At 35.0% G+C, this 20,166-nt stretch overlaps 1 protein-coding gene across 1 annotated transcript in view; it reads left to right on the forward strand.

Moving 5' to 3' along the window:
- Positions 1 to 20,166, forward strand: part of MORC1 (MORC family CW-type zinc finger 1) — a 144,174-nt gene that overhangs the window by 24,976 nt on the left and 99,032 nt on the right. Inside the window, 1 exon segment of the mRNA XM_064495638.1 lies at positions 15,803 to 15,928. Within this exon segment, the coding sequence (XP_064351708.1) occupies positions 15,803 to 15,928 (126 nt within the window).

Below are 20,166 nucleotides of genomic sequence, written 5' to 3' on the forward strand. Positions count from 1 at the left end.
GGGATTTTATGAGGAAGGATTATTGTAAGGAGGAGACAACTTCTATACCATGGTTGCTATACATTTCATAGTTTCTGCTGTGACTACCATGATGGTGCCAAGAAGGGACAGTATCACCTCCTGGGGAGGGGTAACAATGCCACTATAGTTCTTCTAAAAAGTCAGTGGATTCTGACATTAACACCTAATTCCTCTTCTCTCAGGGACTAGAAAACCATTCAGTCCTTGGGCTCAAGGAACATGTCTGGTCCAGGATGGATCTTTTTCTGACTCCTCTTCCATTTATGACTTCTGATATTTGAACTTCTAATCTGGTAGAATTTACATAATGTTGGTTTCAAGAACAAGTGGTTTGTAACATAACTTTTTCGCCATTTCTTTTTCTTGTTACTGTATCCCCACAAAGCCACTGGGCATAATTCTGTATCTGTCTAAAACAAGTTTCAAACCTCAGAACTGTATAATCTTCACCTTTAGTCTTAGATGGTGTGCTCCTGCTGATTCTGAAAATAATTTTCTACATAGGAATAGGAAGATCCAAGCATTCAGGCTTTTGTTTGGCCTTGGAGAAGAGGTTTTCTGATATGATTTGTTTTCTTCCAGTTTTGTTTATTGTAAAAGCAAAAGTGAAAGAATATTTTTAAAATTTTTAAGGGGAAGAATTTATATATCATAATTGATTATTTGTATTATTTCATTCTGAAGTATAGCCTCATTTTTCTTTTTTCATTTACGATTTATTTCTAAACTTTGTTCTTCATTATGTAGTCTTAATATGCCTCCTGGTTTCTTTCCTTTTGAAACACCTTTATTGTGGTATACTTCCTGTGCTCATAATGATTTATTGATAAGCGGCTTTATACCAGTCCATTAAGTTGATTCATCGTAATTTATGTAATAATTCCTGTATTTTGGATAGTAGCATTAGTCTCAGTGTTTCTCATTATTTGTGGATAATGTTGAAATAAATATTTCATACAGGTGGATTTTTTAAATTTTTTAAAATTATTTTCTTTAAGACAGATTCCCAGGCACAGAACTACTGAGTCCAAGGGTCTGAACTTTCATACATTTCTTGTGAATATTTGGCATCAATTTTAAACTTAGCAATCAAAACCTTTTATCATTCTGCTATGGGCTTAAGCTCTAACTAGTAATCCAACCATTGGCAAGGCCTTGTTTCAAGATGACAGTAACCTCATGAAAATTTCCTTAGGAGTGATGCTCAAGCACACAGGCAGTGGCATGTGCTTTGGAAGTATTATCTGAAAACAACCCGTTTTCACTTAAATTTAAAAAATTATATGTAGATGCCAGTCATCTCAGAACTTCAGAATGCAGATGAGGCAGAAGTTTGCACTAGTGTGTGAAATGTTAAATTGAAGTTTGAATCTGTGAATGTGGTATGTAGAAAGGACCAGGGAAACACACAGAGGTTCCAGTGTGATGTGCGGAAAGTGAGTTGTACCTGCAGGGAAAGAATTGTGTTGAATTTTTCATGTTAAATTAAAGAAAGTTTCCAGAAAGGAAAGAAGATGGCATGAAAAATAGCTTTGTAAGAAGTCAAAAGAAAATCAAGAGTTTGGAACAAAATGGAGGGGCACGGGGGCGCTGAGAATACTGAAAATTAAAGGTGAGCTAATAACAGAAAACAAGTTATTTCTTTAGGGCGTGCTTAGACAATTTTTTTTTTATCTGTAAAATATTCACTTTTCCTTATTTAAAAAAATTCTTTTTTACTTTTTTTATTGAGTAATAGTCATTTTACAATGTTGTGTCAAATTCTAGTGTACAGCACAATTTTTCAGTTATACATGAACATATATATATTCATTTTCACATTTTTTTTCACTATGAGCTACCACAAGATCTTGTATATATTTCCCTGTGCTATACAGTATAATCTTGTTTATCTATTCTGCATTTTAAAATCCCAGTCTGTCCCTTCCCAACCCCCGCCCCCTTGGCAACCACAAGTTTGTATTCTATGTCTGTGAGTCTCTTTCTGTTTTGTATTTATGTTTTTTTTTTTTTAGATTCCTCATATGAGTGATCTCATATGGTATTTTTCTTTTTTTTTTAACATTTTCTATTGATTTATAATCATTTTACAATGTTGTGTCAAATTCCAGCGTAGAGCACAATTTTTTAGTTATACATGAACATATGTATATTCGTTGTCACATTTTTTTCTCTGTGAGCTACCATAAGATCTTGTGTGTATTTCCCTGTGCTATACAGTATAATCTTGTTTATCTGTTCTACAATTTTGAAATCCCGTGTATCCCTTCCCACCCTCCGCCCCCTTGGCAACTACAGGTTTGTATTCTATGTCTGTGAGCCTGTTTCTGTTTTGTATTTATGCTTTGTTTGTTTTTGTTTTTTTTAGATTCCACATATAAGCGATCTCATATGGTGTTTTTCTTTCTCTTTCTGGCTTACTTCACTTAGAATGACATTCTCCAGGAGCATCCATGTTGCTGCAAATGGCATTATGTTGTCATTTTTATGGCTGAGTAGTATTCCATTGTATAAATATACCACTTCTTTATCCAGTCATCTGTTGATGGACATTTAGGCTGTCTCCATGTTTTTGGCTATTGTAAATAGTGCTGCTATGAACATTGGGGTGCAGGTGTCATCCTGAAGTAGGGTTCCTTCTGGATATATGCCCAGAAGTGGGATTCCTGGGTCATATGGTAAGTCTATTCCTAGTCTTTTGAGGAATCTCCATACTGTTTTCCATAGTGGCTGCACCAAACTGCATTCCCACCAGCAGTGTAGGAGGGTTCACCTTTCTCCACAGCCTCTCCAGCATTTGTCATTTGTGGATTTTTGAATGATGGCCATTCTGACTGGTGTGAGGTGATACCTCATTGTAGTTTTGATTTGCATTTCTCTGATAATTAGTGATATTGATCATTTTTTCATGTACCTATTGATCATTTGTATGTCTTCCTTGGAGAATTGCTTGTTTAGGTCTTTTGCCCATTTTTGGATTGGGTTGTTTAGTTGTTCCTTATTAAGTCGTATGAGCTGCTTACATATTCTAGAGATCAAGCCTTTGTCGGTTTCATTTGCAAAAATTTTCTCCCATTCTGTAGGTTGTCTTTTTGTTTTACTTATGGTTTCCTTTGCTGTGCAGAAGCTTGTAAGTTTCATTAGGTCTTTTTTATGTGTTGTTGGATTCTATTTGCTAATATTTTGGTGAGGATTTTGGCGTCTATGTTCATCAGTGATATTGGCCTGTAATTCTCTTTTTTGGTAGTGTCTTTGCCTGGTTTTGGTATCAGAGTGATGGTGGCTTCATAGAATGAGTTTGGGAGTATTCCCTCCTTTTCAGTCTTCTGGAAGAGTTTGAGAAGGACTGGTATGAGTTCTTCTTTGTATGTTTGGTAGAATTCCCCAGTGAAGCCGTCTGGTCTTGGACTTTTCTTTGTAGGGAGGTTTTTTATTGCTATTTCGATTTCATTTCTAGTGATCGGTTTGTTCAAGTGGTCAGATTCTTCTTGATTCAGTCTTGGTGGACTGTATGTTTCCAGAAACTTGTCCATCTCCTTTAGGTTATCCAGTTGGTTCCATATAGTTTTTCATAATATTCTTGTATGATATTCTGTATTTCTATTTTATTTGTTGTAATTTCTCCATTTTCCTTTCTTATTTCGCTAATTTGTGCTCTCTCTTTTTTCATCTTTGTGAGTTTGGCCAGAGGTTTGTCGATTTTATTTACTTTTTCAAAAAACCAGCTTTTGGTTTGATTGATTTTTCTAGGTTTTTTTTAAATCTCTATTTTATTTATTTCCTCCCTGATCTTTATAATTTCCTTCCTTCTGCGGTTTTTGTTCTTCTTTTTCGAGTTCTTTTAGTTGGTGGGTTAAATTGTTTATTTGAGATTGTTGTTGTTTTTTGAGGAAGGCCTGTATCACTATAAACTTCCCTCTTAGCACTGCCTTTGCTGTGTCCCATAAATTTTGTGTGGCTGTGCTTTCATTTTCATTTGTCTCAAGGTTTTTTTTTTTAATTTCAGCTTTGATTTCCTCATTGACCCATTGGTTTTTTAATAGCATATTGTTTAATCTCTAGACAATTTTTGTGTATTAATTTATATTGTGGTGATTTTTGGAACTCTGGACCAAGTTACATATCTCAAACTTTTGTAACCACCCCCCACCACCAAATTGTATTTTTTCCCATTGAAGTAGTCCATTTGTGCAAAACAGAATCAAGTTAATCCTTTTTCTCCTTCACACTGGTGTCTGTAAGTAACCTTCAATCACAATCACACAGGTGATTAAAATTTAGAGTCATTTTCAAAGGTTCTGTAGTGATGGAGTACAGTAAGACTAAGCTAATAGAAGATGACAGGATGGTGGAGGATTTTAAAATGAGTCAGTGCCCATCATTACCTTGTATGTGGTTAGTATAAATTGGCATCTGCAAAATCTACAGGGTTGTAATTCCACTTCGGCATCCCTTACCCAGAGAGTTTATGTAGATGCCATCTATGGAATTATAACTCTAAAATTCAGATGTTTTAAATTTCATTCTTAAGATATAAAGTTTTTGTGTGGATACTAGTATAGAATTATAGTTTCATAATTGAGATTTTGAAATTTCATGTGATACACCACTGAATCCTGGATCCACACATTAGCTTTCTGTATTCCCTCCTGTATCTCACTCCTCCTAGTTTACCTGGTGGTCCAACACCTGTTCCAGTGGTGTTAATCTTTGGGGCAAAGAGTGGAGTGGGTATGCGGTATGGGCCTAAAGTCGTTCACAAATATTAATTTATTGAAACTAATCAAAGCTGCATAAACACACAGATCAGTATAATAGTGCTTCCTCATTCTCCATCACAGTTCCTTCAGTCTCTCTCCTCCTGTAGAAATTATTCTGCAACTTGAGTTTTTAAATATATCATCTGGCTTTTTTACAGCACTTGTCAGTTTATATTAGATTTGACTCAAACTTTTTCTTTAAGAAAAAAAATTTTTAATGTAGGTTTTTTTTTTTTTTTTCCTTTTGGTGAAAAAAATTTAATGGAGGTACTGGGAATTGAACCCAGGACCTCATGGGTGCTAAGTACACACTTTACCACACTGATGTATACCCTCCCTTCTTGGATTGTTTTTCTTCTTAACTTTTTCTTTTGATATAACTTAGACTTTTCAAAAGGGTGGAGAAGATAATATAAAGAATTCCGATATGCTTTTCACTCAGATTAGGCAAAGGTTGATGTTTTTCCACACTTGCTTTATCTTTCAGCCTCTTGCCCTTCCTCTCTTCAGATGTATGTAGCATGAATCCATGGGTTCTTTCTTATTCTTTTTATGCTAAGGGTTATAATCTATTCACTATCAGAATAAATTCTGTGGCTAAAGTTGTCCTAGATTTGGCTAGTAGGAGCCCATTCAAACTGAATTTTATTTTTTTTTTCATGTCACCATCATTTCTGAACATTTTTGTGCTTGCTGGAGCCACAAGATGTTCCACGCTCATGTTATACTTCTCTTTCCCCTGCTGTAACCCTGCCATCATCTCCAAGGAACCCTGGTTCCTTTTATCAGATAGTGCTATACTTCATTTTAAAAGCTGACTCTTTTTAAAATCATGTATCTAATTTTTAAAATGGCTGTATAATAATCAATTACTATATGTTGGTGTGTAGCAATTTTGCATGGTATTCCATTATTATACATTGATATACATCAACACTCCCCGATGGATGGGACTTCACTTTTTCACTCTTTTAACAAAAGAGTTCTTTATGCTTATATTTTGGGGACACGTGCACAAGTATTTCTTTAGTATTCTCAGAAATAATATTGCTAGATTAAGAAGTAGTAATTTTAAATTTAAATAGATAGTGCTAAAGTACTGTGCAAAAAACTTAAATTCTCTATGCACTTAACCAATGGTCTGAATTTTCTCAATGTCCTGATTGTCACCAGGATTTGATATAATCAATCTTTAAAAATTTTGCCAGGTAGCATCAGAACCTAGGCAAAAGTTATGGAATAGATTTTTCTTCACAGCCCTCAGAAAACCAACTATAATATTTACTAATATTTGTAGTTTATTTTTGTATAGACTTTTAATCCATCTGGAATTTGAACATGGTATAAATTGTGTGTGCATGGAGAAGATAGATTAATTTCATGTTTTCCTCATGCATACAACATTTTTAAATAGTTCAACCTTTTCTACTTATTTGAAATGCATTGTTAGTATAAACCAGTCCTACCGTGCTTGAATCTTTTTCTAGACAATCTGTTCCTTTTCACTGACATATTTTTCTATTTCTGCCCCATTAGAATTTCTTAATTGCTATAGCCCTTATAATGTGTTTTGACATTTGGTAAAAGAAGTATCCCTGTTTTTTTTTTTTTTTAATAGCCTCTTCTTGTGGATGTTCTTTTCTATATGAATTTTTAAAATAAGCTTTTCAGGTTTAATTCTAAAAAAATTCTTGGAATTTTGATTGGTAGTTCATTGAATTTATAGATTAATTGGGAGAGAACTGACATATTTATGTGTTGGTTCTTATTCCTGTATTCTTTTATATAGTTGAGTGGTGTTTTATAACATCATAGTATATCATAGTAATTAAGAACAAGGCTTTGGTAGTTAGACTGTGTTCAATTTGTAGTTCTACAAGCTGTGCTATTATGGGGCAGGTGGTTAACCTCAAAGAACTTCAATTTACTCATTTGAAAATGGCAGTAATAATAATAGTATTATATCACAGAGTTGTTGCCAAGGTTAAATGACATATGATGTAACAAGTGCTTAGAAAACTTCTTACACATAGTATGAGCTGAGGAATTGTTAACTATTCTTCATTTGGTTCTTGTATATTTCTTGTTAGGTTTAGTCATAGATATTTTCTGACTCTTCTTGGCTTTCAAATAAGACTTTTTTCCCTCTGTTGCTTTTTCTAGGTAGGAAAGCCATTGACTTTTTGCCTGTTGATTTTATGTCTCACCATTTACTGAACTATTTTATTCTAATAAGATTAAATTTAAATTTAATTAAATTTTCTACATAGTTTTCATTTGCAAATAGTGATGGTTTTTTGTCTTCATTTCTGTTACTTATACTTATTTCTTTTTTTCTTATTTTAACTAATTACGAATTAAATAGAAGTGATAATAGCAGACATGCTTTTTTGTCTTGTTTTTGTCTGAATGGAATTCTTTTTTGTTTAACCATTAGGTGTGATACTTGTTCTAGTTATTATTCCTTTGCATTAATGCCTTTTGTCAAACTGAAGAAGTCAGTTTAATGAGTGCCTTTTATTTATTTTTCACAACAGGAGATGGGTATTAAATTTTAGTCAATGCTTTTTGACATCTGTTGAGGTGATTTAGTTTTGTTTTTCTCATTTAATCTGTTAAAGCAGTGTGTTATTATAGTAGAGTTTATGATGTTGAACCATTCTTGCATCACTCAAATAAATCCAACTAGTTTACGATGCATTATTCACCATGTTAATTTTGCTAGTATTTTATTAAAAATTTTTTTGCCTTAATGTTTACACATCAGACTGGCTAGAATTATGCTTTTGTTTCTCTTGTCTTGTTTAGTATTGGTATATAGATTATAGTAGAATGAGGTGGGAAGCTTTTCACCTCTATTGTTGATTTGGATGAGTTTAGTTGAAATGAATTTCTTGTTTACCTATAGACTTGGTAGAACTTCCATAAAAAATCTGTGATCCTGTTATTTCCTTTTTACTTTCATCACTTTTCCATCGTTATAACTGTTAATCTGTTAAGATTTTAAAATTCTTGGGCCAAATTTATCATTATAATTTCTTATAAAAATACTTATTTTATTTAGATTTTCAAGTTTGTTGATACGGAGTTTTGCACAGAATATTCTTACAGAATTTCTCTTTTCTTCCAGTCTTGTAGTTTTGTCTACTTTTACTTCTCTTATCGTGTACTTCTGCCATCTTTTCTTCTTGGCTAGAGAGATGTAACTGTTTTGACTATCTTTAAAAATGAAACAATTTTGGATTCTTTTAATTAAGTCGACTAGGTTTATGTTAATTTTATATGTATATTAACTTTTTTAAACATTCTTTGGATTTATTTCATTTTTTTCTGTTTCCTTGAGGCATGTATTTTATCTGTTCACTTTCAATCTCTTTCTAATCTAAACAGCTCAGGCTCTTATTTACTACTTGCATTATGGCTATATTTCACAGGTTTCAAAATGTAGAACTATCATTTTTGCTTATTTTTCAGTAGTTTATAAATTTCATTTTATTTCCTCTTTAGCTCAAAAATTATTTTTAAAAAATATTTTAAAAATCTATAAAGGCATAGGATTTATTTTTGAGGGGGAAATGTGAAATATCTTCTTCTTACTGTTCTAATTTTAATAAATGTTGATCAGAGAATATAGCCTGTTTTATATCTGCTCTTTGAAATCAGCTGAGATTTTCTTGTGGCCTAATGTTTTAAACATTGGAAAAATGTGACTCTCTGATAAGGAAAGAGTCTAATACTACTTTCAAATTAAGTTATTCACACCTTCAATATCTTTTTTTCCCTCTTGATCCTTCAATTTCTGAGAGAAGTGTGCTGGAATCTCTGACAGTGCCAATGAATACATCCATGTTTCTTGTATTTCTATTAGTGTTTGTTGTATGTGTTTCAGAGTTGTTAGATTTGTGGCACATATGTCATTTTGTTTAAGTGAACCTTTTATTAATTTAAAATATCCCTTTATGTTCCAGTTAATATTTTCTAATAACTTTATTTCTATTTTTGTCTAATATCCTATTTTTTTTTTCTTTCAGTTAACTTTTTATTACTGTATATTTTGCCACCGCTTTATTTAGAGCAGTGCTCTTTTATTTTTGGTCTCTCTTATATAAATGGAATATAACCAGATTTTTGACTCAGTCTAAATGCTTCTATCTTTTAATAGGAAATTTGTCTACACATTTATAATGACATCTATTATGGTTGAACTTATGATGCCTTCTAATTTTATGTTTTATATTTGCTTTGCTACCTTGGTTGTTATTTGTTTACACTTACTTGGTTTTTGTTTATTTTGTTCTGCTTTTTTTTTCCTTTTTCTCCATTTGTAAGATTGGTTGAGATGTGATTTTTGTTTTCAAGGAGGAAGATTCTTTTTTTTTCTATTCCAATAGTTTGAAAATTATTTGTTCCATTCTATTCTTTCTGTGAATTACCTTTTACATTTTAAGCAAACATATATAAGCATATTTAATTTTCTTATCAAAGTTTATAGTTAATCAGTATCTGTATCTTCTCACAAATAAGTCAAAATCTTAGTATGCTTTTATTTCTCTTCCTTACCAGTTTCTTCTCTTTTGATTATTTTATATAAAATTTATTTACAAACTTTACAGTACTTTATCACACCCTGCATATGTGATTAGACTATAAGACTAAAAAATTGGTTTTGCTTATCATGCTATCTTCATCCCATATCTTCTTCACTTATTTATTAGTTTAGATTATTATATTAGAATATAATCCTGTAAATTCTCAAATAATTATTTCAGAGTCTATTGGTGATACATTTTTGGAAGCTTTGTATCCTTAAAAGTGCCTTTATCATCCCCACCTCAGTACTTGTTTAAATGGATAAAGAAATACTGGTTCAAAAATTATTTTTCTCAGAACCTATTGCTCATTTGACTTCTTGAATCCATATTGTTAATGAGAAGTCTGATGTAGCTGTGGTTATTAACTTTTGTAAATTACTTATTGTTTCCTGTTAGAGAGCTTTTAGGATTTTTTTTCCCTTAACCTTTAATAATTCCCATGATGTGTATATTGGTGGAGTCTTATCTTTTTCTAATTTTTTGTACTCAGCAATTGGAGGATTCTTTCAACTTATTTATTTCCTATTGGCTGTGCATTCAAATAGTTCCAGATCCAATCACTATCACCTTCTCTACTGGTGTGATGCTGGTTTGAGCCACCATCGTGTCTCATCTGGATTATTGCAGAAGACCTCCCACTGGTCCACTGGTCTCCCTGCTTCCACCCTTGACTCCACTCTTCCAGCCTTGCCCCTCTGTAAGCAGCCAGAGTAGTCTTTTAAATATTCTATACAAAGTTCTCCAGTGATCTTCCATTTTACCCAGAGAAAAAGTAAGTCTTTACCAATGTTTTGCAGCATCCTGCTTGAAATACTTATCTGCCCTTTGTCTCATCTTCTTTCCCTCTCATTCCTCTGTAGGCACCAGGCCTCCTTACTATTCTTCCTTGGATTTCAGCAGGAGACTAATATGTCTTCTTATCTACTAGCTTGATTCTATCTAGTTTTTGGTTTATTTAAAAATATTTCTTTATATGATGCCGTGGTCTGTCAGCAGAGACATTAGGGATAATTGAATGGTTGGGCAGTATTTGCAGTCTAATGCCATATAATTTATTCTGTGTAGAGTAAGGTCCATACAGAGTTAGAAGACATGGGCATCAGATCCTTGAATCCAGTTTTATGGATTAAGTTGAAGGAACCAGAACCTCAGGCTTATAGGCAGGTAGGGGCTGTGGAGGGTGGATTTGCCTGAGTCCATCGTCTACCTGTCACCACTCCAAGTCACATTGCAGTGCAGTGATTCAAACCCATCAGCCTTAGAGATGAGGGGGTACATTATAAGGAGAGTGGACTTTGTAGTTACTTAGAACTGGCCTCAAATTCCTGGGTTCTTCCACTGAGTTGCTGCCTATAAGTAGATTCATTTTACATTCACTTGTTCAGTGGCTATTTATTGAGTGTGAGTGTCAGGCTTTGTTTTAGGAGCTAGGGATATGTCAGGGAACAAAATAGACAAATATTTTTTGCTCCAAGTTGTCTTGAATTCTGTTGAGAGAGCTTTCATTCTAGTGGTAAGTTATCTGTAGTCTCTATAGATTTCAGTGTTCTCATCTATAAAATGAGGCTATAGCATCATAAACCTAATATGAATCCTGTAGAAATAGAATAGGCACAGTACGAGGCACATGGAAGCTCTCAGTGTCTTTTAATTCCCTCCGTTCTTATTCTCCTACAGCACTTCTCTCTAGCACTTACTGTAATGCTCTGTAAACCAATTCATGTCTGGTACATAGCAAGCAACAGATGAATTGAATTAAGGTAGACAGCACTGACTGTCAATGTGTAGGTAATTTTCTAAGGATATTGCAGACACTTTCACTGGAAGGTGCTGGCACTCTCAGTTGTGGGTTCTACTGGCCTCCATCCCTGAAGATCACTGGGGATCTTTATTAGGATGAGACAGGGAGCTTTAGGAAATTTTGTAAAGTGTTTTTGTTACCTTTTTTGACCTCCAAACTGTGGAGGCTTGATCACTCCTATAGCATTTTTCCTGATTCCTTTTTTAGGGGCCAGGATCATATGACCATTTCACTTGGTCTCTTATACGTGTGATTGCTTTGTGCCCGTGTTCATCTCAGTTACTTAATGTCATAAGGACTTTGCATACTCAACTTTATGAGAAAATGTAGAAAACACACATTCTAGTAAGAAAGACATGTCGTGGATTTGGCTGTCATCAAAAGGGCCTGCCATGCCCCTGGAATCTGTTATGGCTCAGGATCTGAGGCAGCTAGAGGAACCCATCCAAAAAACCAGCTCTGAAAGTAATGATATAATATGGAGTAATGGAGTTGAAATTTTATGCTAAATAATGTTTTTAAACTAGATGCCATGTTGCCAGTGTGTTTCTAAATTGACAGTCATTGTGCAGAAGTCCATGATGTCCCTAGTTTATGTCTTACCTGAGCTGGCTGGGAACACATCAAAACTTAGAGCTTCAAGTTGTTATAATGTGCTGCTTGCCATATTGTGGTTATGACAGAAGCAGAGCTTATAAGTTTTCTTCTAAATTACCTCTTTGAGTTGACATTTCTCTTAGGTATAATCTTCCCTAAGATTAAATTTGGTTAGGCCCTTTATAGTTCAGAACTTAAGCTAGTTAAAAATCTTTATGCACTTCATTAGATTCAGGATCATATAAGTCTTGTTCATTTCAACTTTAAGAAATCTTCAGAGATTTTGTAGGGATTTTAGCAAATTTAGAAAACAGTTTTGGTTATACTATTCAGTATTTTCATGAATAAAAATATGGCACTTCTGAGATATTCCCTAAGGGATCTAATTTAGTCTGGTGCTTAGATTTTAGAGTCGTTTTCTCGATCACGGAAGGTAGCTCAGTGGTTGGGCCAGATAGGAGTCTGCTCTCTGTGTCCCCAGTGTGGATAAATGTGGAGGGTGTTCTAGCTCCAGATTCCTTCAAGAGGTTATTCAACTCCCCTCTTCCAGGAAAACTGCCTTATGTACCACCCTGTGCAGTAGGTCTACCAGGCAATGGTTCTCAAAGCTGGTAAGAGTTAAACAATCTCCTGCATAGCTTAAAAAAATTCACATGCTCAGACTCCAGCCACAGAGCATATGAATTGGTAAAGGAGATATGACCTTGTCCATGAGACCCCTCTTTCTGACAACACAGTTTGGTGGCCACAGCACACCAATCGACCCATGATCTGTGGCATACGGAGCAACACTTCCAACAGCAGCAGGATGACGTGGATAGGCTGGGAGAAGAAAGAGGCTGCACACAGGCGATGGCCACAGCTGGAGGCTAAATTAGAGACTGAGAATACCCACTGCTGAGCAGGGGACAAGCACATAGACTACTCCATTTCCTCCCATTGTATTTCAGACTATAAAGCCAGTTTCTACCTTAAAATTCTCTCTTCTTGAATGTGTCATTGGTCATGTGCATGTGTGTATGTTGGGGAGTTTGCTCTCCATCTTCCTTTCTCAGTTTATTTATAGACATTTAAGTAGAAAATGAGAGAGAAAGAGAGATGATACAGACAAAGATAGAGAAATGGACACTTCTGGAAAACTTTAAGATGGAAAAGACATTTTAGGAGGAAACAAGAGAAGAACTGCTCTTGGAAAAGATATATGAAGTGATAATTGATGGAGAGTAACAGTATTTTTCTTCCCCTTAGTTCTGAAGATACCTTGATGACTTCGAACATTTGTATCTCAGTTTCCCAAGGGAGTAGCTTTCTTTATAGACTGGTAACATCATCATGGAAGATGATCAGTCATTAAAAAGTCATTAAAAGTCTTATATAGGGAACCACCTGTTGTTTATTCTAAATATAGCCAAGAAAGTCCTGAATAATTATTACTTATTCAAACAAATTTTTATTGATGAGGATGCTAGCCTCATGGAGCATACAGCCTGACGAAGAGACAAGTAGGTAAGCAGGCAGTGACACATTACGTGGCAAGTACTGTGATGGGGGGGCACAGAGAAGGTGGGGAGTGGCTCACCCAGACTTGGGGAGCGAGGGGAGGCTTTGAGAGGAAGTGAGATCTCCTGAGGCGTGAAGAGGATCTGACTGAAAATGGCCAAATAATTAAATGTGCTGATTCTTGGTAAGAAGGCAGGATCCCATACCTGGAGAACTGAGAGCGAGACTAAATAGCTAGACTGAAGCCAGCAGGAGAAGAGGCTGGAGGGTTAGGTGGGGTCCAGATGTGAAAGACCTTACACATCATGTAAAGACGTTTGAAAGTTACATTGGGTGGCCTATTTGATGTACAGATTTCATGTTTAGCCGCCTTTGTCTTTCTATCACAGACATTATAATAGCATGGGAGGTATTGCCATTCTGTTTGTCACAAGTAAATGGGAACTTTCAGAAGTAGGTGGTATGTGTATAGAAAAGGGTTGACACTAGAAGGCTTGCTTACAAGACTGGCCCTTGGCTGGCTTCGGGAAACTTGGCTGGTAAATGGTTCCTGACACTGATAAAAAACTTACTCTAACAGATAAGGGTGGCTTACTGTGTCTAGACTGTGCAAACAATGTGATTTTTGCTGATGACTGTCTTTCTGGGACTCTGAAATTTTGATACATCCTGGGCAGAGGGTATTTATACAGCCAGCCCCAGTAAAAAACAAAAACAAAAACAAACAAAAAACCAGAAAACCTTTGGTGCTTAGTCTCTAAAGGGCTTCCCTGGGCAGAAGCATCACACACATGTTGCTACATTTTCATAGCTAGGGAAAGAGTAGTCTCTGTGTGATCCTTCATGAGAGGGAGAGGACATAAGAAAGCCACGCAAGGATTCCTCCAGACTCCACCTGTCTTTTCCCTATGCACCAGTGTATGTCCTGCTGCATCGCCATGAGTGCAGGTGTGTGCTAAGTCCCATGAGACCTTCTAATGCCTCTCCTAACACAGGGGAAGTCTTGAGGATCCCCAACATGCATGCTATGAATAGTTACCTATAAATATTTATTGAATTCGTAAAAAAAATTGACCTATCAGGAGGTAGAAGTATGTGTCCTTACTTTATGTTTGTATAATTCTTTTTAACCCAAACTTGTCTAACCCAGCTTGATATCTCACTGTATTTCTCAAATTCCCTAATTTGGCTTTGAATTACTTTTGACTTTTATCTTCAAATGACAGAGAAGTGTTAGCTTCAAGGAGAGTCAAAAGAAAGAGCTGCTAGTTGTAGGGGTAATTCCAAATCAGGAGATCCAGAGAGGATTTGAATAATGGTAAAAGTACTCAGAATTTGTATAGTGTCCCATGGTGACTTTTTTTTCTTTTAACAGATGAGGACTTGATTGTGCAGCTGCTTGTATACTAATAACCGACTGTATTATTGCAGTGCTGCACCTTAGTGCAGACAGCCTCTCTTGTCACATCAAAGTTGCACCAGAAGTTATGGAATAATAGCCATGGACTGGATACTTTTATATCATTTACATTGGGAAATTCCACTCAAGGCTTACTTTTAAAGAATTTCTTTTCAAACAATTAAAAGAAATTCCTGACTTTTTAATGAGCTTCAGATCCTGCCTTAGGAAAGTATAACCAACCAGGAAATCCTTGCACTGCTCATGGGCTTTGTCTTCATTTTTGTAAATTCCTTGGAGTTCTGTTCTTTCTTACTGAGTAACTGCCAATAGTGTGACCCCATTGAGCTGACCTCCCCAGATGGGCTTTATATTTCCTTTCCATCAACCCATCTCCCTCTGGACTGAGGTGGGCTTGTAAAAGTGATGGGTTTACGGCCCCCTGCTTTCGACTTGGCCTTGTAGCCCTTCATAGTAGCCTTTTCTGGGATCCAGTAGATGGAGAGCACTCCTTCTTAAGTAGGTGGCTGGGCTTGTTTTTAATCTTTATTTCTTGTCTAATTGGAGAGGATTTACAGTTCATAAATAAACTTTAATGTAGAAGGTCCCTGGAATTGTTGGTATACGGCAGTGCAGCCATTTCTCAGCAATGTGCAGCTTTAGAAGGGTAGTTCTCTTCATAGGCTATTTACATTGTTTCTGCTTCCATTTTATTGCCTTTCTATCCTTTATTTTTCTCTCTTCTCTTCTTTTTCCACTTATCATGTTGTCGGACTTCTCCTCTCAGCTGACCATTAATACTTACTTTAATACTTATTGCACTTACAGGATGAAGTTTTATGTTTCTTGTTCATAATTTTCAAAGCAAATGAAACATTTTATTGTATTTCTCTGTTTGCACTAACTTCATGGAAATGTATTTTATTCATGTGGGCCTGCATTCTTTTTATTATGTTTGAGCAGGGGGATTATTTTATTTATTTGGCTTGATTCTGTCCTTCTGGGCTGATAGCTTTAATGAATAGTATCTTTTATACTGCTGATATAAATCTACTTAGAACTGATTTTTTCTTCTCAAATAATGTCATTATTACATCCTCTACAGTATGGCCTTTGTTATCTTCTTTTCTAGTTTTCCAGAGAGATGGTCATTCAGAGCCTACACATCTGTTCTGTATTTTGACCCTTGGATGAGAATTTTCATTCAGGCCAAAAGAGTTCAAACAAAATACCTATGTTATTGCCTCTACAGACCAAGGTAACTCTCCTTCCTTCAATGATCTTCGTAGTTATTTTTTAAAATTTATTTATACTTTGTTTAATGCTCAACTTATTTAACTTACATATCTAACAAAAAATTGAGAACACATACAATAATTTTTAAAAGTTATAAATACATTAAAATCTACTCTAAAATTTTAACCAACAACATAGGTTTAATTAGTTTTTTATTGTCATACTGTTATTTCTTCCTTCTTAAGATTATAGCTATACTTTTTTGATTTATCTTCATAAAGTTTTTATTTATAAAATACCTCCTACCCAATTGTTAAAGTGATTTTTACAATTGTAAATAAAATTTAAACTGCATTCTGGAAAGTTTGCTGAAGAGTAATCGTGTGAAACAAATATTTGGCCATAATAGCAACATACCACAGAAGCCGTTCTTAAGTTACATCATTCCCCCGGGTAGGAATTTGTTGTTTACTTCAGTGAATCCAAGGTACTTTGATTAGAATAGGTTCCATTAAAAAAATTAGTTGACTTATATTTTCTTTTTATACAATATATTTGAACTAGTAAATCATATACATATATATGTATGTAGAATGAATATATGTGTAAGTACACGTGTGGTTCGTTTATATTTTACTTACCTGTAATATTTTAGCATAAGGTTTTTAAACTGACATTTGCATATTATATAACTTATCTTGCCCAACTGTGTGTGCAGCCAGAACAGTTTTTTTTTTTTTTTGGTGTGTAGTTTCTGAGTGGTCATTCATTTATTCACTAAACATTTATTGAAATCTTCTATTCATCTGAGGTTGTGCTAGGTACAAAGCATAGACAGATAAGATTAGTTATATTTTCAGGAGTTTACTGTCTACTGAGAGGAACATTTAATGCTTGAACTTTTTCTCTGTATGTGCCTTTTTATATGCATTATTTTATTTGATTTTTGCCATGACCCTAGTGTTAGGTTTTATCATCATTTTAGAAATAAATAAATGTTGGAACTGGACAAGAACTCAAATCTTCTGGTTCTTGATTCCTTACCAATTCAAATTTCATCTTCCTTCTCCTATACAACAATAATTCTTTGTAATAGACCCACATTTGTTATGTTGTCTTATTTTCATGAAAAAGTAGTTGCTGTCCTGGGGCCTTGCAGTCACTCATATCAATATTAATATTAAAAATTATGGATCTCTGAATTGAGTGCCTTGACCACATACCAATGAATTCCTCGAGAACTATTTTTGATTTCTGGCTATACTACAGATCACATTTTGAAAAATGAAGTATACCAAGCCTGAGACTTACTCTGTAAATCTGTTTGTTCCCTAATTCATATCAGAGTGGTACTTCCTTTTCATCAGTCTCATTCTTCTGGGAGGTACCACAGATCTTCTGGATCAATCAATAGAGCTGATCTTTTCAAATTAAATTATTCCTCTCAGTTTGGGTAAAAAATGTTTTAAGCCAACGGAAAATGTGGATTTGTCTATATTTTCTGAGAGAATTTTATTTTTATTTATTTATTCATTTTTTTAAAATTATTTTTTGCCTGAGGGAATTTTATTAAATTGAATTTTATCTGCCTAAATTAATTATCTCAAGTGATGGCTGTTTCACATTCTAGTATATTTTTTATTCACTTTTTGAAGTAATATTCTTAGACCTATCTTACCAGAAAGTAGATATAATATATTTATCTTGTTCCCTAAAAGATATTTAATGAGGCTTGAACCTTTGCCAGGTGGTGTATGGAGCTCTGATAAACTGTTAAATCTGATATTTGGGATATACAGTCGGGACAGATTTAATCTTTCATGGTATTATCCCTTAGGCTTACTTTTCTCTCCATTTGCCTTATTTACTTGCATATTGTTTTCCTCACAGGTTCTCTGGTGGCAATAATTTTGTGTTAAGAAATACGTGGAGTTCTCTTCATGTTATCTCACCCCTAGTGGGGTAACCCTTACTTTATTTCCTTCCTAAAAGGCACTATAGCTCTAATGGCTATATCAGAACAAATTAAGAGCTGGTGATGACCCTATTTGATCAGAGTAGAGGCATTTAAAATATATTACAATGATTAAATATTCTGTCTACTTGACCACCCAGGCACCAATAAACTTCTAGAAATGCACCCTGAAGTATTATTGATAAGAATACATGACTATACTTCATGGTCAGCCATTTCTGTATATTTTTGTAGCAAAAAGAACACTGGATTTTAATTGTGTGGGTGGAGTTACAGTTGTTGTAGCTCCTTTTCCCCAATGTCTATAACAAGTTCAGAAGAGGACTAGAGGGAAATTTTTAGTGTCTCCTTCTTTAATCATATTCTGTTCAGTATTTTTATCAGTAACTTGGATAAAAAGCACATGGTTTAAATTCATAGTTGACCCTGAACTAGGAGGGATATCTTATATCAGGCATAATATGAACAAGATGTGAAAGAGTTGAAGTACAAAATATAAATGTAATATAACGTACAGACCTGAATTTAGATTTTAAAAATCATATTGTGTTAATATACTAGACTGGACACTAATTTACATAAAAAATATGTTTTCACTGACAACATGCTTCGTATAAGCTGACAGTGTAACAGGGTTGCTAAAAATGTTTATGGAACTTAGTGAGCAGAATAAGATGGTGATAGCACTAATAAACCATATCCTGCTTGTGCCATGCCTGGAGGAGGATGTCCAAATTCCTTCAAAGCCCGTGCTAGCTTCATTGATGGAATTGAGCGTTACGCCATGGGCAAGAGAAGACTTAAGGCCTGAGTGAAATGTGACAGACTGTCATAGGATGGTTGGAAGTCTAGAGGGTAGAACTTGGATGGCTGGATAGAAGTAGAAGACAGTTGGAGCTAGCTCAGCATGTGTTAGGCTGTTTTTGCAAGGCAGAGACACACAGATTACCTTTTTCAATTGGTATTTAGCATAAGTATATTCAGAGAAGTCAAGGAGAAGGGCACCATACAGTCCCCTTAATTTCTCCTTTGTCTCAGTTTTTCCATGACTCAGTTGTTTTAAAGAACAGCCCAGTTTTGCTCAGAACATCCCTGGGCTCTGCTGAACTGACTTTGCTCTGTGTGCCTAGTACTTGCTCCTCCAACACTGGGTTTTCCACCATCAAATTCAAAGCTTCCTTATTGGGCAGAATTTGGGGACAAGACACACCAGAAGTGGAGGTTGGTTTGATTGCTCACATAGCTTCCTTTGGTTGAACACCAGTGCTTGGTCCACTTAGCCAATTTAATACCCAGGATACCAAATCCAGTATGTTTAAGATGGCAAATTTAGTTTCTCCAGACACATGACACAAGGTATAGCAATTCAGAGAGAGCCATGAGTGTGTCATGAGATTAATGATCATGCTCTTCAGCAGTGGAAGACACACCCATCCAAGACGAAGACAGCTTTGTCTAGGGAAGAGCCTGGATTGTAGAAAGAATTATTATTTGGGGAAGAGTTTCAGCTGGGTGATTTCTAAGTTTTTTTCAACTTAAAGATTTTAGAAGTCTGTAATTATTTGCGTGTTAAGTGTTGTTTATATAATATGGACTTGATTTTATGCAACTTGATCTTAGGCAACAGACATTACTGATTTTCTTTGGCTTTGACTTCTTTAGGTTTAACAGAGAAATAACTCTCAGATTTATGCAGGCATTAAAATCTCTGCATGTTAGGACTAAGGAAGAACATAGAATGGTCACTTTTGAAAGCTCTTTAAGGGAGACAGATTCGAAGTGTATTTGAAGATCTCCATTCCTCATTAACACTGCTTTGTTGTGGACTCATAACATTGAAAGGAGCCCAAGTGATACGGAATTGGAGTCCTCTTGCTTTCACAGGCGCACCGTGGTCCTTTTTAAGTTATTTAGGGACACTAAGTTTATAGTCTGCTGCTGAATACCCTGCCACTCTGTGTTTCTGAGGTGGTCTTCAGTTTTAGGGATGCTCCCCACCGCCTCACATCACATCCACCTAGATAGACTAATAGTATTTTAAAAGTGTCTCCTTCGTAAACTGTGCATCTTATGTATCCCTTCGTAAGTTTGTATGATCTTAAATTATTTAATCTTTCAATATAGGAAAGTGGTTGAAATTGAAATTTACATCAGCCAAACGTGGATCTGAGTTTTGATTTTATTTACTAATTGTGAATCTTCAGCAATTGCTTAAGCCTGATGCTTCTCCAGTGTGCACTGGGAATGCCCCTCAGGGTTGTTGTGAGGATTAAAATAAAAATATG

This window comes from Camelus dromedarius, chromosome 2 (assembly GCF_036321535.1).
Source record: "Camelus dromedarius isolate mCamDro1 chromosome 2, mCamDro1.pat, whole genome shotgun sequence".
In the NCBI taxonomy this organism is placed as follows: Eukaryota; Metazoa; Chordata; class Mammalia; order Artiodactyla; family Camelidae; genus Camelus; species Camelus dromedarius.